Source organism: Pipistrellus hanaki, assembly GCF_964339955.1.
Source record: "Pipistrellus hanaki genome assembly, chromosome: 6".
NCBI classification, from domain to species: Eukaryota; Metazoa; Chordata; class Mammalia; order Chiroptera; family Vespertilionidae; genus Pipistrellus; species Pipistrellus hanaki.
In genome coordinates, this window is record NC_140508.1 from 85,464,275 (window position 1) to 85,491,673 (window position 27,399).

The window sequence follows — 27,399 nt, forward strand, 5'->3', positions numbered from 1 at the left end:
TACATGAACACTTTACTACTTAGCATTCTATCTGGAAAAACAAATATCAATTTTGAATCTTGCAAAAAAAAAAAAGGAGAATTTTATGTACAATTAGAGTAGTGAGCTGCACAGTGAACTTGTGGGGACTCAGCCCAGACAGTGAGGGCCATGAGCAGGGAGGTGCCCTCTGTGGCTCAGAGGCTAAAATCTTGGATGAGCAGAAATCACTTGAAGAACTGCATTGCTGTCATGATAACACAGTGAAAGAATATATCCTAAATCTTAACTAACTTAACATTGTTATGTCAAGAGTGAATTGCTGTAGCTGTTTAATAATAATAAAAAAAAGAGCGAGGCTTGAAAAAAAATCGATGTTCCTGATGCTGCTTATAATACATATTGACAAATGTCGTCTCGTGCTATCCTAGCCAGAGGCCCCTTTTGCTCACGAGAAAGCCATGTTCTGTATTTCCACAAAGTCTGTAGGCATTGTAATAAACATCAAAATGTGACATGTGTAAGTGATATCTACCCACCGGCATTTAAAAATAAGGAGCATTTTAAACTATTAACACAGGATTTGTTACTAAGAAGCATGTAGGAAGGAGTTCAGTGTAAAACATTTTCTTTGCAGAGATCATTTCAAGATGAATAAAGAAACCCCAGGTACTATTTACAACTTACTAAACGTTCTTAAACATTCCGTGGTAAAACTGTCTTATTGTTAGAGCATGAGGCACACAGCTGCAGCAGGTAGCCCTTAGCTTGGGGAAGAGATGCGCTTAGGGTCTCCCGCACCAAGGAGATGGAAACGCCAACTCTGACTAGTTCTCTTTTCCCCTCCTGAGCCGCTCAGGGTGCTGAGCCCGCACTGAGACTTGTACATCACTATTCATGGCCCAAGAAAAGGCGACAGAGACAAGAACCAGGCCCTTGGCTCCAGGTGCTCAATCTCCTGAAAGAGCCTTAGCATTTTAAAGCCACAGACGTCGTCCTTGGGCTCTGCAAAAGCAGAAGTTCAAGAATGGTCGGGAGTTTTCCTACTGAGCATGTTAAGACTTTTCTGAAAGGCATTAACATTTACTTCCACCTGAGTGGTGTTTGAGAATTAACAGTGGCACCACCTTCACTTCTGGGGTGTGAACTAGAAAATTTCAACTGTGATTCTGATCCCTTTCTGAGAGTAGCAAGCAAGTAGGTGCCAACTGAGACCAATACGGAGACCCGCTATGCCATTAGGAGAATTTGGTCCGAATATCTTTACGGGGCCAGGGTGCTGCTCCAGGCCATTCCGGTCAGATCAGACGGGAACAAGGGTCTTCTGTGCAGATCATGTTACAGGACCCTCGCAGCTCGGTGGGACCGTGCAGGTGGCCATGGCCACTGGGAACCGGACAGATCACGCGTTCTGTCACGACCACATTCTGCTGCGTGAGGAGTGGGTCAAAGGTCGCAGTGGGAGGGCACAGGAAGGAGCCAGAAGCCAAGCCAGAAGCCGAGTAAGTCTCCGTCACCAGACAGCTGCCCTGCTGCAGGGGGTCGGGGATGGAAATGGCCGGCTGGAGGACAGAGCCCGAAGCAGACCAAGCGCAAGCCCCCTGACCGCCCGACGTGGTCTGGCCCCTAAACGGTTCCGAGTGCTGCATCTCTACGAAGTGGCCGCAGGCGCCCGCCCCAGAGCCGCTGCTTTGGGTGGGCAGCTGAGCCTGTTTGCCGGTGTCATCCAGCCCCAGGCTGATCTCTGCCAGCTGCTTAAACTTCGGGCCCAGCGAGTCCAAGAAGCTGTCATCCAGGTCTTCGGCAATGAAGCTGCAGCAGCCCAGGGAGCCCACGGGGGAGCCGGGCGCCCCCAGGCCTTCGTCGTCGTAGATGAGCAAGCAGTCGTTTGCTTCCTGGCCCCCGTCCTCCTCTGCGCAGGTGAACGCTTTCTGAAGTGGAGGAAAGTGGGCGCATGAATTTAAAGAGACTCAGCGGGAGAATACAATGCCACCCCACACGCAAGGTCTGATAGGAATGTGTGACTCGGGTAATCCATGGACATAGACAGCCTTCCTACCACCGATCTCAGCAGAAATGCTCTGGTGTTTGGAGAGCAGTGTGGTTGACTTTCCCTCAGAATTGAGCCTGGCCGAGGCTCACGTGCTAATTCTTGGCTTTGAAGGCACTGACATGGATGTAGGCCTGAGAAATGAATGTGTGTGAAGCCTGGAGGTTGCCCCCGGGGCCGCGTGAGGACCCTGTGTGTACTTGTGCCCGTGCGTGTCTTTGTGTTTGGGGGAGGGGAGGAGACATCCCACCGTCATCGTCTACACAGCGCCCAGCCGGACTGCGGCCTCGGCCTAGACCCCACAGCCCTGGTGGGAGCCTGCCCTTAACCTGGGCCCACACCGCCTCAGACAGTCCCAGCCTCCTCTTCCCAAGCACGCCCTCCCTCCAGGCTACCCTCAAACGCAGCGCCAGCCGCCACCTGTGGGCAAGATCCTGGCACCTACCAGTTTGAAACCAAAACTAGATGTGAGATCTGTTCTAATCACACACCAACCAGGAGGCAAGCAGCTTGCTCGCAGAGTCCTCTGTTCTGGTGCCCTTGTCCCTTTGTGGTTCTGTGCTCACTGGTCTTTGACCACATCTCTTCCTCCCACTTTTATTTTTGGGTCATTCATTCAATGGTTATTCAACTTTTCTGGGCACGGACTGCTTTGAAAATGTGAAGAATACTATAACCTTTCCTCATAAAAGTATCATATATGTACTTCTGTCTGGCATCCTCTATGGTACAGGAAATACAAAATAAGCTGCTTCCTATTTCTAAAGAGGACGCTGCTGATCCTGAAATTCGAAAGAGTCTATTTGCCTATTACTCCTTCAGTAGCCCAATTTTGACAGCCATCATCGGTTATTCATGTTATTTAGGCAAATTACCCCAATTTTTTTTGGTTACATTTTTAGCAAGCTGAAAAGCAACTGCAAAACTGAAATATAGTCAAGTAGAAAAAGATCTCTAATGTAAGTGAGAGAACAGAGGCGCGAAGTTTTTCACCGGATTACCTGGGAAAAGTAGGACTCCAAGAAGTTCATGCTTATTGCTCCTTCTACACATTCCTTGTGGGTCCCTCCGGTGGAATGCCTGGTCCGCATGGTCCCCGTCTGGCCCGCGGAGCAGAAGCCCAGGCCAGCGGTGGCTCCAAGCCCCGCGGCGGCCCCAGCTCCCGCGGCCGCTCCCAGGTTGGTGGTCAGTTCCATGCCCGACGCTCCTTCCGCCGTCATCCCTCTGGTGCAGGCATTCATGCAGACATCTAAACACAGGGAGGACATTCGCTAATGGCTCATGCTGGGGTTCCTTAAGACGCCGGCCTCTGATATCCGGGAGCAGCCATTAAGGAAAGCAGATGGGTGGGAGAAAGCACAGCGCTGTGTCTAGTGGAGATAAGAGCATCCCGCAGTCTGTTCTGCGGAGGTGAGGGTAGAGCAGAGGGTACTGGTGAAAGAGCTCTGAAAACATGCGGATTGAAAACAGACAGAGGACATGGATCTTCAGAGACAGCAGCCAGCAATGGAAAAGGGAAAACAGGACACTCAGCACACTGCCGAGGGACGCTTCTAATGCGATGCTTGTGTGTTTTCAGGGGAAAATTGTAATGAAGCTGCCCTATTGGCTCAGTTTAAAACCCAAAGAGGAGCCATGCATGTGTGATTGTGCAGATTAGCTGGTGCTAGCTTGGTGTCCTGGTGCCTGAGGAAAATGTTCGCACAGCATTGTTTAGATGAGCTAAGAACTGGAATCAGCCCAAGTGCCCATCAGAAGATGAGCGGATAAAAGAGCTATGGTACTATACACAATGGAATGCTACGCAGCAGCAAAAAAGAAGGGTCTCTGACCCTTTGTGACAGCATCTATGAACCTAGAGAGCACTGTGCTAAGCAAAGCCAGTCAGTCAAAGGCAAGTATCACATGGTCTCCTCACTCAGATGTGGAATCTAAAGAACAAAATAAACTGATGAACAAGATAGAACCAGAGGATACATGGAACAGACTGACAGCTCTCAGAGGGAAAGAGGGTGGGGAGGACAGGAAGAGATCAACCAACAAACATATATGCACATATGCATGACCCTGGACACAGACCATAGTGTGGAAAAGGCGTAGGAGGTGGGGGCAAGGTGGAAGGAAAAAAATGTGTAATAGTCAACAACAACTACAAAAAGAACAGTTCAAGTTGGGTGGTAGTACAGTGTTTGTTATATTTCTCTCTATGTATGAAATCTTTTCTATTCAAAAACATCATAACTGACTGTGTGAGAGCTATATTTCAGTTTGTTAAAGATTGAGAAAAGTAACAAATCTTCATATGTTAAAAACAGTAGCATCAGTGGGCAAATGAACTTTACTGAAGCCAGATTTAGGTCATGAAATTGACTAATATTCTAAAAATAAACCATTTCATTAAAACCCTATCTTAATGGTACCACCTCCCACCATGTACACAAATATGCAAATTATTGAGAAAATAATTTAGAACACTTCTTGCTTTTCAACATTTCTTATTTAACCCAATGTGACTTTCAGAAATAAATTTGATGTTCACGTACCAGAACTTTCCATGAAATCAGCTCCATTGGAGGTTATAAGTGGCACACAGATATTTGTGATTTCCTACAAACCATGTTAAAAAAATACATTAAAAACACGCACAGATTTTGTGGCTCTTTGCAAATGGTGACATTACAAGAAACCCAAAGGCTTAATGGAATAACCACTTTTGACGTCTGAAGAACTAAGATCTTAAAAGGCGCCATTCGTGGCAGCACTGACTCCCAAGGGTCCTGAGGGCCCTTTTGATGCCCCACAATCCCCTTTCCTGTCTGAATGTTAACAGAACTTCACTCTGTATAACGGAAATACATGTTTGACACACTGGCTCCTCACCTTGTCTTCAGGCTGGGCCCCTTCGATCCCCCACTGATGAATGGTTCCTTCTGAGCCCTCAGGAACCGGGATAAACCCAGATGTTACTCCGCCAATGGGTCCCTTCCCACAGTCACAGGCCAGCAGCAGGAGGGGCGCCACTAGCGAAAAGGAAAACAAAGTAGTAAGACATGTCCATCTCTTGGGAATGGTTTGACATGACGATTGTCAGAATGTTACAATGAAAATAAAATATTTTAAATATTTATGGAAGACCTAACGGAAAGCACAGTTTGTTTCTGTGAAATAACATTTGGTAAACTGAACATACTAAAATTTCATAGGACCATGAGGCTGCAGGAGACAGAGCGGCCATCCCTGTGATCTGTGTAGTTGTCTTAAAAACGGGCCCGTTTGATGGTTGATGAACGCGGTGGTTCAGCTCCTCCATCCTGCTGGTAATTTGTTTTTATTGCGATGGCGTTTCTTTGTACACGCTGAGGCTGTGTTTATGGTGTCAAGTGAGTGCACACTGGATGGACAAGAGTTTAGGCGGCGTGATGTTTCAGTGGTCTGTCTCCTCTGCTCTCTCAGGAAACAGCAATGAAACCAGCAAACTGCACTTCCTTATGCTTTAAAAATACCTTGTAAATTAACATTTAAGTGAATGGGTTGAAGTGGGATTTTAACTCTAAGAGTCTGTGGTTTTATAATGAATTAGGGAAGTGACTGTGAATTTTTCAAGGATTTCTTTTATTTTTTTATACAAGAATTTACCAAAAGTTCTTTTAAGTTAAAAATATGATTCACAAGATTTCAATTTAAATGCAACTTTTTTTTTTTTAGAAATCCGTATATTGAATAAAGTACATTTTATTCCTATTAAGAAATAGTACACGTGTGTAGTTTCCCTAGGTATGTTCAATGACCCTAATCATATGACGTGGAGAAGCTGTGAAGGGGGTGTGTGCATTGAGGCGGTGAGCTGTTTGGAGGAAGGGCTGGGTTGCGCAGTGACGTCTCGGAGCCTGTGATATGGTAATGAGTGCTGTAAAGCACAAATTATTTGTCCAAGGCTCTCTTTTTACTCAGAACCTCGTGAGACTTGGATATGGCGAAAACATTTTAGGAAGTGTCTCTCTCATGGATAAAGTCATTGTTTTGATCATGACTATTATTTCCCCCATCTTGATTCTCTCATGCTGTTTTCTAAAAGTCTAGCATTTATTACTTGCTTCTGCCTTATGCTAATGCCTACCATTTGTGACTATAGATTACGATTCACATATCTGACCTGCTTGGCTGGGTATGAATATAGACTATTGGCAAGTGACACTTTAACTTTAAATATTGCGGATTCTTCCTGGGAATGCCATTCCCCCGGCTTTGCCTGTGACAGTAGGGAACATGTCTTCTGCGTCGCAAACATGCATCGCCATGCAGTGCAAGGGCCTCTGCAGTGCTGCCCGCCCCCCCCCCCGGGAGAAACAGAGGAAGCGTGGGGGTACTCACGCAGCAGCATCAGAAGGCCAAGCAGGATCAGGCCGATGGCGTCGGGCCCCAGCCTTCCCGATGGCTGGTCTCCATACCGGGGCCCGGGCTGGGGGACTGCTCTACACGTGTCCCGGTTGTCACACTGACACACCTCCACAGCCAGGTTGTCGGGAGTGTCGCACTGCTGGTCTTGTCTGTCTGTGATCACGAGGGGGATGGGGTATGTCCCGGGGGGCAGCGGCCCCTGGGCGCTCAGCATCGCAGCGGTGGCTGCAAGAAATAACCACACAGATCACAGAGGGACAGTGCCTTGTCTCTGAAAACGACTGCCTCTTGTTCACAGCCAGAGTTCTGTCGACGTCACTGTTGTGAGCAGTGAGGCTGCTGGCCGGGTGAGATTCGAGCAGTTCTGAGGCTGCAGGGATTCGGCTGGGTAAATCGGGCTGCACATCCTCCTGGTCCCAGAGGGGTCCCCCATGAAGACTCAGTCCTACCCTGAATGTCCCCACAAAGAAAAGGGGCGCAGGCACCTTTAAACCCCAGGTCCCTCTCCTGGGGCGCCCCCACTCCTGCAAGTCTGCCTATGCCAACTCCTTGATTCGTGGTGGCCCTCCGGGGACAGGCGGGAAGCCAGACATGGAGCAGGGAAACAGACCAGAGCTGGACTGACCAGCGGACAATTTACAGCTGGTGCAGACGGTCGCCTCCCTGAGATAAACACTGGGCCTCCGTTATATTTCAGCTCCAGGCCCAGAAAAGCAGCCACGCCAGGTGGGTGACACCAGGACCTGCTGCGATGACTGGCCAACTCCTGCCCTGACCTGACCAAGCGGTGGAGACCATGACCCTGAACTTAGGCCTTTCCTAAGATTCCCGCCTGCAAGAAAGAAATAAAGTCCCCTGACAAAGGACTCAGTGTGTGTTCTCCCTACAGGGAACCTCCTTTGTCCCACCATTCCCCTTCCCTCCCCCCCCCCCCCCCCCCGGCTTCTTCCCCCACAGGCACGCATCTCGCAAACCCTAAAGGACCCCACAAGGCTTGCACCAGGGGAGCAATGGGAAGCAGCAGCTCGTCCCAGGCTAACCCCTGAACCTGACCCCAAGGCTCCCTTTTCTCTGACTCCCCGAGAGTTAGGGCGGCCCAGCCCAGCTCCTGTTGCTTCTTCTAAGCCAAGTCCTGTCTTGTTTTATGACTCCAGCTTGAGCAAGTATTCCCTCATCGTCATCTGAGCGCGTGTTGTGAAATTTTCCTGCAGGAGGTCAAGAACCCACACACCACCGGCCGCCCGAGGCAGACCTGCCAAGGGCCAGGTCCCCTTCCTGTAACACCGTGACTGCATCCCTCCTGCCTGAACCCATGTCTTGGTGTCTGACTTACTGGCAGTCCTGATCCCCTGAGCCGGAGCTGGCTGTGTGGGGTTCCCTGTGGCGAAGGCCATTGTCTGGCTGACTCGTGAGCATAGATTGCTCTCCATTTTCCATTGCTGTGTCCTCCCTTTCCAAGTGGGCTCCGGCAGCAGCTCTCAGTGGCTGCAGGTCTGTGCTGCTTCTGCCAGGCCTCATTTATTAAGTAACTTATTTATTTTACACTCAATATCATTTTGTTTTAGTTTCAGCTCTTGACTCCATCATGCCTTCTGCCATTACCCTGGTCCACCCAGTCCAACCACAGTTGTCCGGCCCCACCTCACCGAGTCAGGTGTATCTTTTGCAGCCTTTCCATTGGCCGTGTGCCTGGTAAACCTATTTAGAGCTAAATGCTACGCGCTCCATTTAGAGTCAAAATCTAACCCCAGGTCAGTAAGGCCCCAGGAAAGAAGGCCATGGAGAGCAAGATCCCTTTGGGGACCTAGCAGTGACGGACACCGAGGACGAGGGCCCCACGGAGCACATTTATAACAGGGAGCAAGGTTGGTTCAGAAAGGAGTGAGAGAAAAGTGAGTTCACTTATAAGGGACTTGAGGTGGCCTGAGGGTCACTATAGAATTTGGGAAGGGAGGAGATTCTTATCAGGTCTGGTGGCTGTTTCTCTGAGACTCCTGGCAAAGACAGGAAATGTAAGCCTAACATGGAAAAGGCCAGAAGAAAAGCAAGGATGGATTAGCTCATTGCCATTGGCGAATGGGTTTGCAGGTTTCCATTCACCCGTGCTTGGGATTCCTGACTTGCAACTCTTCTAAGGAGCTCTTCCTATGAGCCCTGAGCAGGCCGGCCCTCCAGTGCATCCTCTCTGCCCACAGCCTGCCCAGAGAGAAACCTTTATGTATTCAGAAACCTACACAGCTCTGCAGTACAATAGGTGCCTGACTAATCTTCTTTTGGTGGGCTCTGAAAGTAGAAATCCATCTAATAAAAGAGTAATATGCAAATTGACTGTCACTCTAACAAACAAGTTGGCTGTCCCCATGTGGGCAGAGATCCTGCCCCCATGTGAACTCAAGATGGCTGCCACAAGATGGCCAGCAGGGGAGGGCAGTTTGTAGGGACCAGGCCTGCAAGGGAGGGCAGTTGTGGGTTATCAGGCCAGCAGGGAAGGGCAATTGGAGGGGCAAGGCCTGCAGGGGAGGGCAGTTAGGGGTGACCAGGCCAGCAGGGGAAGACAGGGGCAATCAGGCTGGCAGAGGAGCAGTTAGACATCAATCAGGCTGGCATGGGGTGATCAGGCTGGCAGGCAGAAGCGGTTAGGGGCAATCAGGAAGGCAGGCAGGTGAGCAGTTGGGAGCCAGCAGTCCTGGATTGTGAGAAGGACATCCCTCGAGGGGTCCCAGATTGGAGAGGGTGCAGGCTGGGCTAAGGGACCCCTCCCCCCCCACCTCCCCATGCACGAATTTCGTGCAGTGGGCCTCTAGTAACATATAAAAATAAAAATTGGAGTCCACATGGAAAACAGGAAATATTAAACAGTGCTAATATAATCTCATAGCATTTCTTTCCTCTGCTTAAGAGAAGAAATTTCTGAGGCGAGAGCTCCATCTTCGTTGCACTGAATTTTTTCAATTGCTCCTGGAAAGAACCTGCTCCACAGGAGCACTCCCATCCTCCCGGAGCTTTCCCTGGTGGTTCACCTGCACTGCTGCTCACCGTTAATGGTTGTGATCCGCCACACCACCGGCAGCTTTACGTCATTCTCCAGGGAGAACACGTAGGGGCCAGTGTCTCTCCCGCTGTCCTGCGCTCTTGCAGAGACAGCCACAGAAGGTGACGAGCTGCAGATCCTTTCCTGGGCCAGGACCGTTGTCGGGCAATTTTCGTTAAAAGCAGGCACTTCAACGTAGATGGTGCCCGTAGATGTCTTCCCTGTTTTTTCTGTAAGAACAGCATGTTAGAGTTAAAAAGATATTCTGAACAAGCAAGCTAGAAGAGTCAATATGGGGAGCGAGGGGACATATGCAATACTTTCAACAATAAAGATGAAAAATATATAAACACACAAAAATGAACCTTGTAAGTGTTTCCTGCATGAAGCCAAGTTAGTGTGTCTTCTCATAAGAGATTATATTTGTTATTCTTACAGTAAAAATGACCTACAATCTCTGTATCTTGTAAAAAGATATTTAACTTGGCTGGTATCTGATTTATAGCATTGGCTATTAATTTAATACGCTTGGGACCAAGACCTGTAAGGGGATGAACTCACTAACTACTGATGAAATCAACATAAAAATAATAGTTTTCTTCAGTGTATTCATTTCATGATCCTAGCACTGTGTGAAAGATTTTTACTTCGAAAATTTGGGCCGAAGTATTTGAAATAAGAATTGATTTATTTTTGTTATCTAAGATATAAAATACAATTGAAAAAAATTTAATATGTCAACAATCAAAAACATTAAACGAAATCTAGCAGTGGTGGGCTTGAATCTTTCTGTATTTTTCCCCTCTGTGCTTTTTGCTATTTTCTCAGATGATGTGAATTTGGTGTTTATTCTTCCATTTTAACTTTATGTTTGCTTATTGCCTTGAGCATAAGCTAACTTTATACTTGTGGACACACACATACATAGTCCATGAATAATATTTTTAAAACATTTCAGAAGATTTTATTGCTTAATGACATAAGCAATGAGGTTATGTCATTAATCTATAAATTATTTGGAACTCATTGTATGAGTAATTCATAAAGGCACCTCCCATCGGAGCTGAGCTTCCCTTGTAGGCATTCAGCATCCATCTTTATCCATCCTTCTCAAAACCGGAAATTCTGGTGGGTCTAAAAATCCCTGTCCCAACCATAAGCAAACCACAGGACGGAACACAGAATTCACTGGTGCTACAAAGGCCACTGAGATGTTGGAATGCTAGCCTTCTAACTTCAGCTGCTTCGGACCTGAGACCCAAGAACCTACAATCATTGATCTAATGTTCTATTTGTAACTAAATGCAATTGGAGGAACATTTCTCTAAATAAGAGTGAAATATTTTTCTTACCATCGATGGCTAGAACCTCTGCTATGATTGTCCTGTTACCTATGAAAGTAGAAGAATCCCGAGCCATGGTTTTGGCAAATCTGATTTCAGCCGTTTTTGAGTCAATAATTAGAAAACCACCATCATTCCGTCCGAGAGCATATCTGTTTTAAAATAGAAAAAGGTAATAGTTTCCTTTCAAATATGGAATGTTACCTACTTAATGAAAATGACCCATTTATATTTAACGTGTTTGTTTTGAATATAAGACATTGAAATATGCTTTTCTGAAAAACTGCAGAAAGTTACAAAACAGCATGGATGAACAGTATTTTATAACCCTTAAGATGTGTTCCCCTGGGTTTTTCTAATTTATGCTCTGTGCACTAACCCGTGTCCTTACTCTTTACACTACAGTAACGAGTTTTGCACGTGCTCTTGGATTTTAGGCATATGTGTCTGTCTTTGTAGACACTGTTCCGTCTTATTGCACCACAGCCTTCTGGTGAACTTCTGCTCTTTAAGACTCAATTGAAAGTTTCTGCAAACCATTGTCCTGACCTCTCTAGGCAGGCTGAAGCACTTTTATTTTAGTTTCCACTTTAACTTATATTATCTTTGCTCATAATACAATATTGTCTAATGATTCCACTACTTATCTCTCCTCCAGTTAGCAGCTCATTGAGTTGGCCACCTTTGTATATCGCTGTATTCTCGCCATGTAATAGTTTGGGTGTTACTTATTCATTTTAACACTGGGGATGGAGTCCGAAACCAGGGCATGTGCCCTGAATGGGAATTGAACCGTGACCTCGTGGTTCATAGGTTGACGCTCAACCACTGAGACACACTGGCTGGTTATAATAATTTATAGATCAATACGAAGTCAAGGAATAATAAGATGTCATTGAAGTAATCGTACCTGACATTTGAAGCAATTTTGTTAGCTTCTTCATCAAAGGCTGCATACGTTCCCAGGATATAATTGATCAACCTTTTCCTACTTATGCCTTTCTGGACAGTAAACGTCTTGGAAGCAGGGCGGAATGCAATTCCCTCTTGCACGTTTATAACTTGAACCTTGACTTGGGTTGACTGGATTCGATATTGAGAGATTACAGATCGGTGAAATTCAGCTTTGTTTTTGACAGCGATACTAAAGTGTGCATTTTGTAGTTGTTCATAATCTAGGGGCTGGAATAAATATAAAATTAGAAGAAAAGTGTCAAAGAAATACGGTTTGGCAAACCCAGAAGAGGACAAGAGAACTCTAATGGAGATTCTGATTTCTATGAATAGAAACCGATGTAGCAAAATGATTTCAGAGATCATTGTAAGGTTGATATAGAGAGACCTTTGGGATTCTTAACTCATGTAAGCTCAGTGCAAACTCACAGAGCGATACTAGCAAATGTCATTTTAGGTGACGTGGTGCAGAGGACAGAACCCACCCATGTTGTGACAGCCTGGTTTGAATCCCGGTTCTGTACTTACAATCTGTGTGACTCAGGGGACAGTATTTCATATCTCTGATCCTCAACTTCCCACTTCTGGAAGAAAAACCTGCCCTAGCCAGATTGGCTCAGTGGAAAGAACATCTGCCTGCAGACCAAAAGGTCCTGGGTTCGATCCCAGTGTAGGGCACGTACCTTCGTTGCAGGCTCCTCGGGCCTTGGCCCTGATCGGAGGCAACCAAACTGTGTGTCGATGTGTTTCTCTCATGTCATGTTTCTCTCTGTGTTTCCCCCTCTAAGGCCCGTAACACATTGCTCTAAATGGCAGCCCTGGCCACTCACAGAACAGCCGCTGGATTCATGTGCAATGGTGTCTCTTCTGATTTTAAACTTCGTAGGTGGCAAAGGCAGACTGTCTTTGTAAACGGGGCTGGCAAAGAGGCCTCGTAGAGCAGTGTGTGGGTGGCTTTTCATAGACCTATTTGCGGATGGTCTTGCATGAGAACGATTTGACCTGCTGTGGGGTTGGCCCAGACCAAGGCCTGCGGAACCCTAGCATAGCCTTCCTAGTAAATTTCATGAGGGGGATGAGATAAGGACATGCTCCTTTGGGTTACATCTGTGCATTCCTGAAAATAATTATAGGAAGAGATCTGGATTGAATTTTAACTTTGCAATGACTGCCAAACATGTTAAATGGATGCTTTGCTCACCCATTTTCCATCTTGCAGCATTAGTTATACTTGCCCATTTTCTAGAGAAACTTGCCTCTTTTCCTCTTTGACTGGCTAGTCCAATTACAATAAATTGACAGATTCAAAAACCACAATTCCATGTGTTTGTATCTCTTGCTAACTTCAATTGGAGAGGGGAAATGAGATTAAGTCAAGAAATGTGTTTTACTTGGCTTGTGCTTAAATCAAGCGTATGTGTGTGTGTTTTTTTGTGTTTTTCTACAGACAGTATATTACTTTGTAAGGAAATAAATCAACATGTTAAAAAGGCTGTCTTTAGGTAATGGGGCTATGTGTGTGTCTTTAAAAAATTTGACCTACTTTTATGTGTTTTCTAGAAAGAAGTGGCATGATTAATACGTGCATAAAGTTTACTTGTAGAAATGATAGTTTGGCTAATAGAGAATATGTTAGCCACCAAAGGGAATCAAGACCTTACCTTAACCACCTTCAGGATGCCTTCGTTAGTCCTGGCATCAGTTTGTATCTCAAACCAATTCCCCTCGTTGCCAGAGGTAAAGAAATACTCCGCCAGCCAATTGTCTGTGAACTCTTCGTCCAAATCTATTACTTGAAATCGAAGTAATTCAGAACTCAAAGAGTTTTCCTTAATACTCGCTGAATACTACGAAGGAGAGAAGCAGAATTTAAGATTCAGTGTCAGGTTCCATCGAAGGGGATTATGTTTATTCTGACTGGCCTTCATCATTAATTCTCAGATTATGTATTGCCTCCTTGCCAGTTACTGAATTCCTATATTTTGCAAAAGCTATTTTTTTTTTTAGAGAAAAGTGCGGAGAACCTAACTAGAAGCCAGCAAGCAGACACATGCTGAATTAGGGTGGCGACATATATAATAATAATAATAAAAAAAATATATATATGTAAAGATGATTCTTGAGGCGTGGAGGGTCTACCTGAGATTCCTTGAACATTGGGAAGTTGTCATTGACATCCTTCACTTTGATGCTGCTCTGACACTGGCTTGCTAACCCCTCTCCGTCTCGGTCTGCGCCGCTCACGATCAGATGATAGCTGCTCACTTGCTGCGTTTGGAGTCAGGAAAGGAAATGGATTAACTCTAGTGCCAAGGATACGAAGGACAACTACCTGCTTCCCGCGAGTGAGGAGGGCAGGCATTCCAGCTCATGCTTTCGTGGAGCACGTGCACCGTCTACGGACCATCATTGAGAGTGTGAGAGGCTCTCTAAGAGGCGAGGACAGATTTTCTCTTTTGGGAACTGCGTAGGGCAAGAAAGGACACTGGGAACAAACATGGCAGTGGTGGTGGTGGACGCTTATGTGAGGGGAGCTCACTTGCAGAGTTTTTTCCTGGTGGTCTATTCAGAAAACCATGCGCACAACAGTGATAGGGACTGTGTGGGGCAGCGTGTGGTGGTGGCCGGTGGTGGCAGGATGACGGGGAGAGAGAAGGAGAGTCTTTAGTGTTCTGGGAGTGGGGTAACAAGAAAAGGAGTCCGGAGAAGAAGTGTGCCATCTGAGAAGGCTCTTCTGAGAGACATTTTTTGCTTTTCCTCCATCGCATGAGGGATGAACCACAGTTGGCCTGCCCTTGTAGGCACACCTTCCTCACCCTGTCCGGAGCGGCCATGGTGGCCTCCGGCTGTTTGCTGGAGGATTGACTGCGCAGGTGCCAGGCACCCCCTACCCCCCACCCCACCCCCGGAATCACATTGGGGTGCAGGCAGTTTCCCTAGATTGGCCCAGTGAGTCCTGGGGACCTCTCTTCCTCTCTCTTCTCATTCTCTGCTAAGACGGAATCCCTTCCTTTCGGCTTTCTTAAACAAAGCGCTTGCTTCAGTGGCTCCCGAGGCCCCGCTTTACCTCCCGATCCAGAGAGCTGGTCAGAGTGCGGACCTCGCCGCTGTGTCTGCTCATGAGGAACATGGGGGCGCCCGCGGGCTCCTGGGAGACGATCTTGAAGGCGATTCTCGAGTTCAGGTTGTTGGGCTCATCGGCGTCCGTGGCGTTCAGGACCATCACCAGCGAGTCTGGAAGGGAGGGGTTCATTAAAGAATGCGGAGCCGTTGATGTTCTGTTCACATTATTCACGCCACTCAATTTCAAACCAATGCTTGCTTTTTAAGGTCTTGTACCTATGTTATGCTAAAAATATGACACGCCTCTGGCTCTGTCTTCATCAGCAGAACCGCGCTACCTCCCCTCCAGCCCAGCTCCCGGCAGCCGTGGCTGTGTGGGCAGAGGCTCTCTGTCTTCCCTGGATGGACTGCTCTCTGATTCTCTCTTTGCCCCGAACGATTCAAGTGAGGTGAGAGTGGCCCGTGCCCTATAACCTCAGAAAGCCCTGCCGGTGCTGCCGGCGACCTAAGGCCCTCCTTAGCTTTGTGGCTACTGGGCACTCACGTAACTTGTATGTGAGAATAAGATACTCCTGGCCTCATTACAGAGCCACACCTGGAAGCACAATGGCCGTGAGGCATTAGCTCAATTACACATATCAGCAAGAAAATTTAGGCTATCTTCATCAGTTTTTCTGGAAAACTAATGAAACTAAGAATAAATTAGCTTATAAAAATGATGTGCTATCGGGATACTTGTATTTGAAAATTAAAAAAAACAAGCAGTGGTAGGTACTGTAAAAAGACTTACTTGCAGGGCTGTTTTCTTCAATTTCGCCCATGAATATATCTTGTGAAAACACCGGAGGGTTGTCATTGATGTCTATAATTTTGACCATTAATTCAAGTGGCTTCTCTACATCTTGTCCATGGGCATTTAGCGCATGACATGTGATCTAGAAAAAAAGGGAAAATGTTCATTCTCACCCAACAAGCTTAATTTGCACACTAGCCGCCTGCGCTGGCATGGATAGAACTTTCATGCCCAGGAGAAAAGCATTTCCTCACGGAGTAGACAAAGCAGGAGAAGGGACCCGTCTGGGCAGACCCGTTGGGCTAGTTGCCCCTTTCTCCAGACTCATGCTGGCTCCTGGCAGCAAAGCTCTTGGCAGGCTGCATCTGGAGTCTGGCAGGCATGCCCCTCCTGGCATAGCCTTCAGGGGCATGACCATGAGTGGAGGCTCTTTGTCGAGAGACTAATGTTATTTGTTGGTGGATTGATTTGTGCACTGATAACTCCTCTCAGTTAACCAATACAAGAGTATCATCTTCTAGCTATGATGCCTGAGGGGACAAGGGCGCCCAATGGTGAAGACACTACTTACGTGGAAATGTGGGGTTTTCTCACGATCAACTATGGACGTTATGTTAATATCCCCAGTAGTTCTGTCAACCACAAAGATTCCCAGAGGGGGCTGATCAACTCCGATTCCAGTAATGCGGTAGGAAATTTTCTGATTTACGTGGAAATCTGAACTAATCTGCAGCAAAAAATACCAAAATGTTAAGATGATCATTACTCAGTCTTTCCCCCCCCCCCCCTTTCTCCACAGCTATAGTCTTAAGTCATCTGTCCATTTATTCACCCTTTCTGACACTGTGCTATTTACTTTTTACCTAGAAATATGACATAAATGATTGCTTCTGTTGACCGGTATGGACCAATATGCATTAATCATTTTGGCTTTAGAACATTTGCTTAGATTGTGGCCACCATGGTGATGTTAAAAGATTGAGAGAAAGTCAGAGAGGCTACTTCTGAATGCTCCCTTTCTTAACAGTTAACATTTATTTCAGTTTAAATAGGGAGAGCTGGAGAGAAAAAAGGGAAAGGTTTATATAGTAAGCATTAAAATGTATTGCTCTTTAGTCTAATTTTATAGCTTTTTGTGTGGAAAAGTCCAGAGAGATATAGAGTTAGAATAGTGTAATGAACCTGATATATTTTATCATCCAGTTCCAGTGATTAAGAATACATGGTCAATTCAGTGTTGGCTCCCAGCCATTTTTATAATTGTCTTATCCACATATTTTTTTCTGTTGGCTAGAATCTGGATCTAAATAAGGCTTATCCATTGAAATTGGTCCAAGTCTTTTAATTATTCTTTTATTACTCTACAGACCATAGTTCCTACATCTTTGTCTATTATTATTATTATGATTTCTTTTTGGTTGTAGACATCAGGTTACTTGTTCTGTGGGCTCCGTCTGCATCTTGCTAACTGGAGCTGACATATTATTTTAATTTACATAGAACCCATTTGTTCGGAAAACTCTCACTGCTCTGGTGACTTACTTGGGCAATGGGGTTCCTTTTGGAGTTGTCTTCCTCTTCTCTGCAGGGTTTTGCAAATTTCACCCATTCCCGTTTATGTCTCCTCTTGCCGTGGACCGCTGTCCCATTTCCTCCGGGCTGCCCCTTCGTCTATGGAAAAAGGGGTTCCGTTTTAGCATGAACATGTGGGACATTGTTGCTTTGGGAATTGATTATAGACACACAGGTTGAGGAGCCCCCTATGTTTCAGGATATCTAAGACTGTTAGATGTCTACATTGCTCTATCTCAGACTTGGTCAAAGAAGAAACATTAATAACTAAAAGAATTACAGAGTTTTTTGCAATGTGATTTTTAAGACAGCATTTAATCATATTTTATATTCTCTCCACATATTCTACAATCTCTTAACTATTATCTTAACAAAATAGGCCCTGTCTCATTAAAACCTGTTGGTTTAACATAAGAAGAAACAATGCCTGAGATAAATTACATTAATAACACACATTGCTGGTATTTAAGTATTATTGGATTAGTTGTTAGAATTTTCACATTTTAATTGTTAAATAATTTAAAACATTTAATATTTGTTTTCCTGAACACAGTTTTAATTTTTTTAATGGAACTATTATTTTAGTTACAAAAAGCTTTTCATACTTTACCTCTATTCTCATTTCTCCATGAACCAATAGGACCACCTGTGGATATTTAAATAAAGTAAAATTAAATGTGAATTTTTCAAATAAGTACTAACTACTTAAGATAATAATCCCAATATTTACATTCTGCTGTTCATAATATAGTTTGTTTCTATTTTTGAAAAAAAGATTTTGATTCAAAGAATAAAAATCTCAAGAAAAAGAAAATGTTCTACATATAAACCAATTCTTCCAGTTCTGTACTCTGACTGCAGAATTGTAAAGATATTCAGAGGAATCTATTGTATTTTGAAATCTCTTTTTTAACAGCTGGTATAGTAACCAGACATTCCAAATCTGGCTCTTCTGCAAATACTTCCCAGGAGATATGGAAATTGTTGCTTTGCAAACAATGGCAATCATCATTGTAATAAACTCGTCAGGTTCATGGGCGGTTATTGAAAGCCATGATCTACCCAGCTGACTGGTACCTGTATTAGTGAGGCAGTTCTGTATCAGTGAGCTACAGAGTGAGGCATTTTTTTTTTTTTTTTAGTTGTTCAAGAGTGGACATAACGAATGGAACTAGTCTGGTTTAGAGAATGGAACATAGGAGATGGGGTTAGGCTATTCCAATGGTTGGCAAACTGAGGCTCGCGAGCTACATGCAGCTCGTTGGCCCCTTGAGTGTGGCTCTTCCACAAAATACCACGGCCTGGGCGAGTCTATTTTGAAGAAGTGGCGTTAGAAGAAGTTTAAGTTTAAAAAATTTGGCTCTCAAAAGAAGTTTCAATCTTTGTGCTGTTGATATTTGGCTCTGTTGACTAATGAGTTTGCCGACCACACAAGAACTGCTAGCTGGGGCACACAGAGCTGCTCATCTCTGCCCTGCTCCATGTAAAGATTGAGCTTAATTTTCTTACTCATCTGAAATACATGACGATAAATGCGAAGGCAGGCAGGCGAGGGTCTCTACTTTCTCTAGAGCACAGGGGACCTTCAGCTCTGTCTTTTTCCATCTTCGGTTCTGCCTAGAATGCATCCCTTTCCCCCTTCCACCCTGTAAGTATTACTCACCCTTTAAGAACAATTCAAATTCTAACAATGTCCATGAAGCTGTTTTTATTGAGGCCTCCTTTTCTAAGCGTGTGCAACCCTTATTCTGAACTACTATGCAATTTAGCCCAGAATGGTTTGCCTTGATTTATTATTTCTTAATCGTTTTATGTACATTGTGGTGCTAACCCAAGAGAACTGTAAATTTGCCTGATCATTGCTTCTATGTTATTATTATTACTTGCAACCCTTACAATATCTGTTCCTCCGTTGATGTTTCACAACTATTTGTTAATCCACTGATCACGTGATCTGAAGGATATCCGGTAGGGGAAAGATTGTGCAAAATAAATAAGAAGAAAAAGTGAAAGTAATAGTAGTAGCTAAGATTGTGCAAAATAAATAAGAAGAAAAAGTGAAAGTAATAGTAGTAGCTAGTATTTATTATGGTTTCATGTCAGATGCTATGCATAGAGCTTTGTATTTATTATCTTAATACTTAGATAGCCGTCGAAATGAGCTTGTTGTTGTAATCCCTTTTTTTGTGGATGAAGAGATGGAGACACAGAGAGGGTGCACTTGGCTCCAGCTAACAGACCTCCTACAGCCAGGATTTGAACCTTTGCAGCTGACTCCAAAGTGTGTACATCACCACCACAGGGGATTCTAGCTAAGGAAGGCATAAGTAATAAATAAAAGCCATGGGTAGAGAGAAAGTTTTATCATAGTCAATTCAGATTGTCTTCTTGGCAAAGAATGAGGTTACTCCTGAAATGATACAGATTTATTTGTTTATTTGGGGAGATTATCAGAAAGAGGTAAGTCCGAGTCTGAACCAAAGGAGTAACTCTATCAGACATGGGATGCCAGGACCTTTCCATTCCACATATCTCATCGAACTCTTTATTTCCAAGGTGTGTGTCCACATGGCCACGGGAAGAACCAGTGCATACTGGGACGGCAGGCACAGCTCTGCTGCTCTTCACTGAGCGCTCTCAGGTATGATGGGGGAGAGCAGGCCAGAGCACTGTGGGAACTGCACTGCCCCGTCTCAGGGAGGAAGGCCACACACACTCCCTTTACCGGAAGACTGAGAAGAGTCATCCAGCAAATATGGACATGTTTGCACTAGCCCCACCGAGCATGGTGCTTCTAATAGTCACCAAAGTACAAGTCCTGTGTTCTTGGACCGCATAGGAAGGACAGACCCTGAACTACGGAGAATGTACGTTAGTCAATCTTTCACAGAATGAGAGTCCTTAGAGAAGTTACTTAGACTAAACCTTGACTCTTGTGCATCCTCTCTTTTAAATCAAGAGCGTTCCCTAATTCTAGGTGGTATTGTGAAACTGTGATTATTTTTGCTCTTCTAGGAATAAGGGGTAGCTAATAAGAAACACTTCTAAGTTTTGAAAATGCTCTTTAGACATTTGGAAATATAATTGTAGCCTTACATTATTTAGAATTGTGTTTTAAAAAACTTAATTATTTTAGTTACTACATCTCTGTGGCTACTTGATTATTTTAGTTAATTTGCTAATCTATTTATTGTCAACATTTAGTTACTATTTCAGTAGTTTCCTGACAACATAAACCAGCTAAGTTGTCTCTCTTGGACCTGAACTGGACATATCAGTGTGGAGAAAGCACTTCTTAGCTTGGGAGTCCCTACACTTTTCCTCCTTCCTCTTGGTTCCTGGTTATTTTGATAATTTTGATTAGGTGGTTTTTGAAACATTGACATGGCAGAAATACTTTGGTATAGCTAAGAATTAGAAATATTTTATTAACATCAAATCAAAGTATTAAATTAATAAAATATGAAATAAACTGATTTGATATCTATACCCCCCATTTGATAATTAAAATGTATGTAGTTATACTAGAGGCCTGGTGAGTGAAATTCATGTGCTTGGATCACGGAGGGTGCAAGCCAGGCAGAGGGACCCCATGATCAGGGCTGGGGAGGGATGTGGGAAGTTGGTCAGCCTGGGATGGACTGTGGGAGGGCTCCAGGGGACGGACTGTGGGAGGGTTCCAGGGCATGTCTGACCCCAGCAGCAAGCTAACCTACCAGTGGAGCATCTGTTCCCTCTTGGTCAGTGCACATCATAGTGAGTGGTTGAGCAACCTTAGCATATCATTAGCATACTATGCTTTGATTGGTTGAATGGCTGACCAGATGGCCGGACACTTAGTGTATTAGGATCACATTAGCATATTTATATATAGGATCATAAAGGTTTGTATGTATAAGGTAGATACACAATGAATACATTTTGAGGGTATTTTAATAACTGCTACTTTACTTGGTTTGGCTATCATTTCATTTGGAGTTACTTCAAGCTTTTGTGTGGGAGGGATAGACATTTGGACTATGCATTGGATTCATGGAGCTGCTCCCAGCTGGCCTGGGGCATAGCAACCTTTCTCTTCTCTAGAATGGGTATAAGAAAGGGCCTCACCCACTCCCCTCTGGGAAATTTGAAGCTGAATTAGGTAATTCAAAGAAATCATTTCAATTTTTAAACATGTTGGCATTTAATTATTTGTGGGAATAAAGTCATTGTATATATGTTGGCGATTTCACTTCTATAATTAGTCAGATGCAGTGATTATTAATGTGTCAGGCCATAGAGGTCATCAGTAATGTTTGATGAATAAATTGCATATGTAAATTCAGAAGACATGAATGATTTATCTTTCATCATCTCCTATCTATCTATCTATTCTTTTTAAAATGGAAATTTAACCCCCCTTAAAAATTCTAATAAACTCTGTATTCATCAAGTCAAATTTCTTACTTTAACAAAAATGGCATGTTTATTTCCTTGGAAATTCTTATTTAATTTTGGACCTTTAAATTTCAATAACTGAGTTTTAGAGTACACTCAATTAATTTAGAAAGTCAAACCTTGTATCATGAGAGAGATGCTAATTAAAACAAATACCTGTGGATATTCTCAGATGCTCACTTTAATTGCTGCCTAAGTTGCAGTCAAGTGTAGTAATAAAAAAAATTGGACCCTGGATCCTGAATCCCTGAGTTAAATCCCAGTCTCAGTGGACCAGCTGTATAACTTGGAAACATTACTTAATTTTTCAGTTTCCTCATCTGTAAAATAGGGACAGCATTTCTCCTCACTTCGTAGGTTTCTTGTGAGGATTCAGTGAATTCACAAGTGTAGAGCGCATAGATGAACCCTAGTCTACTAGGACTTACGTGCTTAGCACGTGTTAATCACTTGTGTCCCCAAACTTAAACAAAAAGGTATAAAAGAGCCTCTTGGATATGAAGTGCCCTCTTATCATTGCTACCCACACCAAGGCACAGAAGAACGTCCCCCTTTTTGAGCGTTAGAAAGCAACAGGAGCCAGTGCTCTGTCCAGTTGTGTAGCTCGTTCCTTGCCCAGCTGCAGGGGACCTGCTGACATTGGAGCTGAAGTGAATGCACCTCCTGGAACCGTGCCCCGCACAGCCCGGCCAGCTGCGCAGCTGCCATGCGGGACAGCGGGCTCCTTAGACAGGTTCAGTTACTCACAGTGTTCTCAGCGATAGTAACCAAGCACCTGTACCCAGGGCGCCCCCCAAAGTGGACACACACACTTTGAGCAATTGTGAAGGCAGTGTTTATTAAAATGCACTTCACTTCCCAAATCTGAGCCATCAGCTGGTACAGTGCACACCTTCTGGGGACACCCTGTGCTTCCCTTGTGAGGACTCCGCACAGCGATCCTCACCTGAGGCCCTCGGGCAACTCCTGACGGACAGGAAGAGGCTGGAGGGTGGGGGAGCTGCTGGGAACTGAGGGTTGGGTCCCAAAGGAAGAGGAGCTTCAGGGTTAGGTCAGCGGGAGTGGAGATTGACAGAAGCAACCACACCTCTCCCGCCTTCGCTCACGTCGGGCGGGGTTGCCAGCACTGCCTGGCAGGGTCATTCTGACTTCGGCTCTTAACCGGAAGAGAGGACTGGGGAAAGCTAATTTCCATACATGTATTAGCATTGGAAAGCAGATTGTCTCATCAGTCACGAGGAGAAGCGATAGCTCAAAGATTTTCCTTCTGTTAAAGATTGGGGCCATTTAGCTTACAGTTTTTTCCCAAAAGTTGACTCTGGATATTCTGTAGAGGAAGGTGGTTGGAGGTCATTTCTCTGTGTTGGACCGTATTCTCTCAGAACTTGATGTTTAAATGACTCCTCTCTGCTTTTCTCCAGCCTACCACCACTTGCTTTACACAAGGTGCTCTGGAGATATTTGTGTTTCAGACATCTCAATTAGTTTTGTGATGAGTAAACTTTATGTAATATAGAAGCATAAAATTGAAGCACTCATTGTCCAGATGGTAACAGGGGTGTTATATTTGTGGACTATAAAGCACCGAGCAATGTGCCCCTTGAAGACCAATGTTTTCAGAATGTGAAGTCTCTGAAGAAAAGCATTTTTCAATCTCAGAGGCTTTCCCCAAATGCATATTTTGCATTGTACAAATGGACCAGACAAGCGCAGGAAACTGGTAAATAGCAAGGCAGAATAGTAAGCCGCTATCAGAGTCATCTAATTACTGAAGTGTTGCAGCTGAGAGGCACTCGGTCCTAGAAAGCACTTGGCATTCTCGGAGCTCCGTCTCCCTCGCTCCGGCCCTGATGGCGGAGGCCCAGGCCGGGCTCGGTCCCTCCTGTGTGCCGGCGGCACCAGGGCTCATGAGTCAGCAGAGCAGGCGCACAGGGCTGTGCCTCGCTGCTCTCCAGGCAGCCCCGGTGTGGTCACAGGATGGGAATTAGTGCGGAACCTCAAACACGTTTCCCCACTTCCAGACCCACCCTTCCGCAACAGAATGCGCGTCCCCGGAGACAATGCTTGGGAAAACACTGCCTTTTTCCCAGCACCGCGCTGTTTCGAAACTGGGTGGCGCCCACTTCTGTGCGGGTTCCATTAGTCTTCACGGAACGTACTTTTCAGCGTGACCCTCACCTGCTCTTCCGACTCATGTCCACACTCCCCAGCGCACTGTCATGCCGGCCCAACCAGCGTGCCCGTTGTCCCCAGGCACATGTCAGGCTGCACCTGCCTTTGCTCACGTTGGTTTGACAAAGAAAGATCCCCTCCCTTGTCCGCCTGTGAAATCTCACCTGGGCCCTGGAGCCTCGTCTGCCGACCTCTCTCCTGGCGGACACTGCCTTCCACTGACTGCATCACAGGCCAGCATTGTCCAGTGGAATGCAATGAGAGCCCAGGAGACATTTTAAATGTCCTCATAGTTACATTCGAAAGGACTTGGGAAGGTAATATTAGTTTTAACATACGTCTTTTCTGATATATCCAAAATACTACCATGTCAATATGTAAGCAATATAAACATTATTAATGATGTTTTCCATTCCCCTTTTCTTTCTTTTTTTTTTTTTTTTTTTAAATTTTATTGATTTTTCACAGAGAGGAAGGGAGAGGGATAGAGAGTTAGAAACATCGATGAGAGAGAATCATCCATCAGCTGCCTCTTGCACACCCCCTACTGGGGATGTGCCCGCAACCAAGGTACATGCCCTTGACTGGAATCGAACCCGGGACCTTTCAATCCCAGGCCGACGCTCTATCCATTGAGCCAAACCGGTCCCGGCTCCCCTTTTCTTAATAAATCCTTAAAATATGCTGCATATTTTATACCTCAGGCCAGTCTCATTTCGAGTGATTAGTAGGCACCTGTGGCACAGAGCAGTTCTAGACCGCTCAGTTTAACAGTTATGTATAAAGTTATATCACTGTTTAAATAGCTTTGTGTGTGGGTTTAACATATTCTTGAGAGGAGAGAAACGTTTTAACATTTCATAGTGTATTTTAGAGGCTGTGTGTGTGTGAAGTTATAGTTTAGAGAGGCCTTATTCGGTTATTCATTCACCCATTCTTCAAACAATTGAGTGCCCACTGTAAGATAGATATTATGGGTAGACATTGGAGATAAGACAAGGAATGAAACAGCCTTCCGGAAGAGGTTCTCACAGACACCAGAAGAACAGAGGGATGAGAGAGGACATACCTCAAAGCAGGAAAGAGCTCCCTAAGCTTGTGGGGGCCCAGTTCTGTCTCCCATAGGGACTGGGCCTAAACTGACAGCCAGACATCCCCCAAGGGACCCCGGATTGCGAGAGGGTGCAGACTGGGCTGAGGGACACCTCCACTCCCCACACACGAATTTCGTGCACCAGGCCTCTAGCTCTCTACAATATTCTTAGGTCAAATAAATATATTAGATAACCAAAACAATTACAGTTCACCTCTGAACCGCATGGGAATTCTTTTCAATAAATACTGCTAATGTATTTTCTCTTCCTTATAATTTCCCATAAAAATGTGGTGTATTATATATACATGTCATATGAAATATGTGTTAATTGACTGTTTATGTTATTGGTAGGGGGAGTCAAAAGTTATACAAAGATTTTTGACTGCATGGGGTCAGTGTCCCCCTAACCCATGACCATGCTATTCAAGGGTCAACTGTAGCTACTTTGTCATAATAGAAACGACTCTCACAAAAAACATAACGCCAGTTTTCTGGAGCTGCCTCATGAGAGCCAGGGCTGGGGATCCCCTGGCTCCCACAGCAGCTGTTCTAATTTTGGACACATTTACAGTCCAGAAAGTTCCTCCTGAAATCTGTCTCCTGCCACTCTTAAAGTCCAGTGACCTCAACCTCATAGACGAAGAGGCAAGTGCAGCTGAAGCCCGGACTGGCCCAGTTTGTTATCGGTAAAGTGGAGAATTAGCATTCGGGATTTTAAAAAATTTCCACTGTGATATATTTCACTATTGTGTTGTCTTCATGTAACTGATAATATTGTGCCTCTCTCCTTCGCTGGAATCGCCCTGCCAGGACAGCTGGTCTGCTCCATCCCGGCCAGCACTTTGCTCTGCGGAGCCCAATTCCCTCTGGGTTAGAAAGAGGCCCACCCAGCGGAGATCGCCGTCTCCGATGCGTGTGATAAAATAATGCAGGTGTTGCCACCAAAGGCAGGGCCTGTTTTGCGCAGAATGACTAAGCAGACACACTGTTTTCTCAATAACCCTCGCAGCTGCTCTCGAATCAAACGTTGCTTTGATTTTAATTCAACGGTCCTTGACTGTTGGAAAAACATGTCAGGTAGCAAGACCAGGCATGATTCAGAGCATACGCTCCACAGATATGTAACCTTGGGAAACAGGCCTGCTTCTCTTTACTGTGCTGCAGCTTGTGCATCAAAAAGACGAATAAAAACATTACTTTGAAGAAAGTGACAGTGTTGTGGAAAACACATCTGAGGTCAGGGTTATTTGATCCATTAACTAAAGAAATGCTAAACGGCGACTTTCAAATTAATTTCTCACTGGCTTAGTTTAAAAATAAATTATCGATTTTTTTCAGAGAGGAAGGGAGAGGGATAGAGAGTTAGAAATACCGATGAGAGAGAAACATCGATCAGCTGCCTCCTGCACACCTCCCACTGGGGATGTGCCCGCAACCAAGGTACATGCCCTTGACCGGAATCGAACCTGGGACCCTTCAATCCGCAGGCCGGCGCTCTATCCACTGAGCCAAACCAGTTAAGGCTCCGTGGTTTAGTTTTCTATCTAAAATACACGAAACAAAACAAAACAAACCCACAGCGAATGGGAGAAAAGAGTAATCACTGCCATTGCATATTAAAACGTCACTTCAACTGTGCTCTTCTAGACTTTCTAAGAGGGATTTGCAATTTCATTTTAAAATGTTTGTTCCCACTGTGCCCTCTTAGACTTTGTAGTGGGGATTCGGCAATCAAATACGATAGTCCCTTAGAGGAGGGGGAGAAACGGGAAAGCTGCGATCATTAGGATTGTCAGGAGGAGGAGTGGGACTTACCAGTAAGATGGCGAGAGGCCCCAGGGCCCCGAAGCAGAGCCCAGCCATGGCGCGGAGTCCCTGGCGAGCCGATCCCTGGCGAGCCGAGCCGGAGTGTGCCTCAGTCTGCCCGCCTGTCCATCCGCAGGGGCTGTGCCTGCCCAGGAGCCGCCACGGCCTGTTATGCGGTCCCTCCCCACCCAGCCCGAGGATTGGTCTCCCAGAAACGCCTGAATCACTTTTCTCCAGGTGAAAACCCAGACACACCCCGATTCCTGAAGCACTGAGATCCTTTGTTGGAAGCTGAAAGCGAGGCGCAGAGGCCAAATGGGAAGGGACCAGATGAACAAGAAGTTAATCACCGTGTGGGGCGCAGAGCGAGCCCTGACTGCGCCCGGAAGAATCCAGCTGGCTCTCCGCTGGCAAACAGCACACAGTCCCCCAAAGCTGCGCTCCTCAGGCTGAGTCCGGGGAGAGACCCAACGCTGAGCAAAATGTAGGTGTGACGTAATAGTGGATCTTACTGAAAATAACCACAAATCTGAAGAAGAAACCGCCACGTACATAGCTGTTAATGCACGTTTTGAAGGAAAACAACTAGAAATAAAATTGGAGTCAGCAGTTCCATGGGGCCGTGGACATTTGCGCTTTATAAATAAAGCATTTAAAGGCAGATCTCTGACAGTGCTCCGATGGCATCTTTCCCGCTTATTTCAT

General features: G+C 45.2%; 2 protein-coding genes across 2 annotated transcripts in view; one reads left to right on the top strand and one right to left on the bottom strand.

Moving 5' to 3' along the window:
* Window positions 1-27,399, top strand: part of B4GALT6 (beta-1,4-galactosyltransferase 6) — a 142,889-nt gene that overhangs the window by 110,245 nt on the left and 5,245 nt on the right. The window lies entirely within an intron of this gene.
* Window positions 228-27,108, bottom strand: DSG3 (desmoglein 3). The gene is made up of 16 exons (XM_084887536.1): window positions 26,704-27,108; window positions 17,794-17,829; window positions 17,154-17,282; window positions 16,183-16,338; window positions 15,609-15,753; window positions 14,823-14,989; window positions 13,895-14,023; window positions 13,417-13,602; window positions 11,712-11,983; window positions 10,811-10,953; window positions 9,464-9,688; window positions 6,401-6,652; window positions 4,910-5,049; window positions 4,573-4,636; window positions 3,031-3,278; window positions 228-1,910 (listed from the first exon to the last, which is right to left on the bottom strand). Exons 1-16 carry the CDS (start codon window positions 26,749-26,751, stop codon window positions 1,278-1,280), a joined length of 2,973 nt encoding a protein of 990 aa, XP_084743662.1. The 5' UTR covers window positions 26,752-27,108; the 3' UTR covers window positions 228-1,277.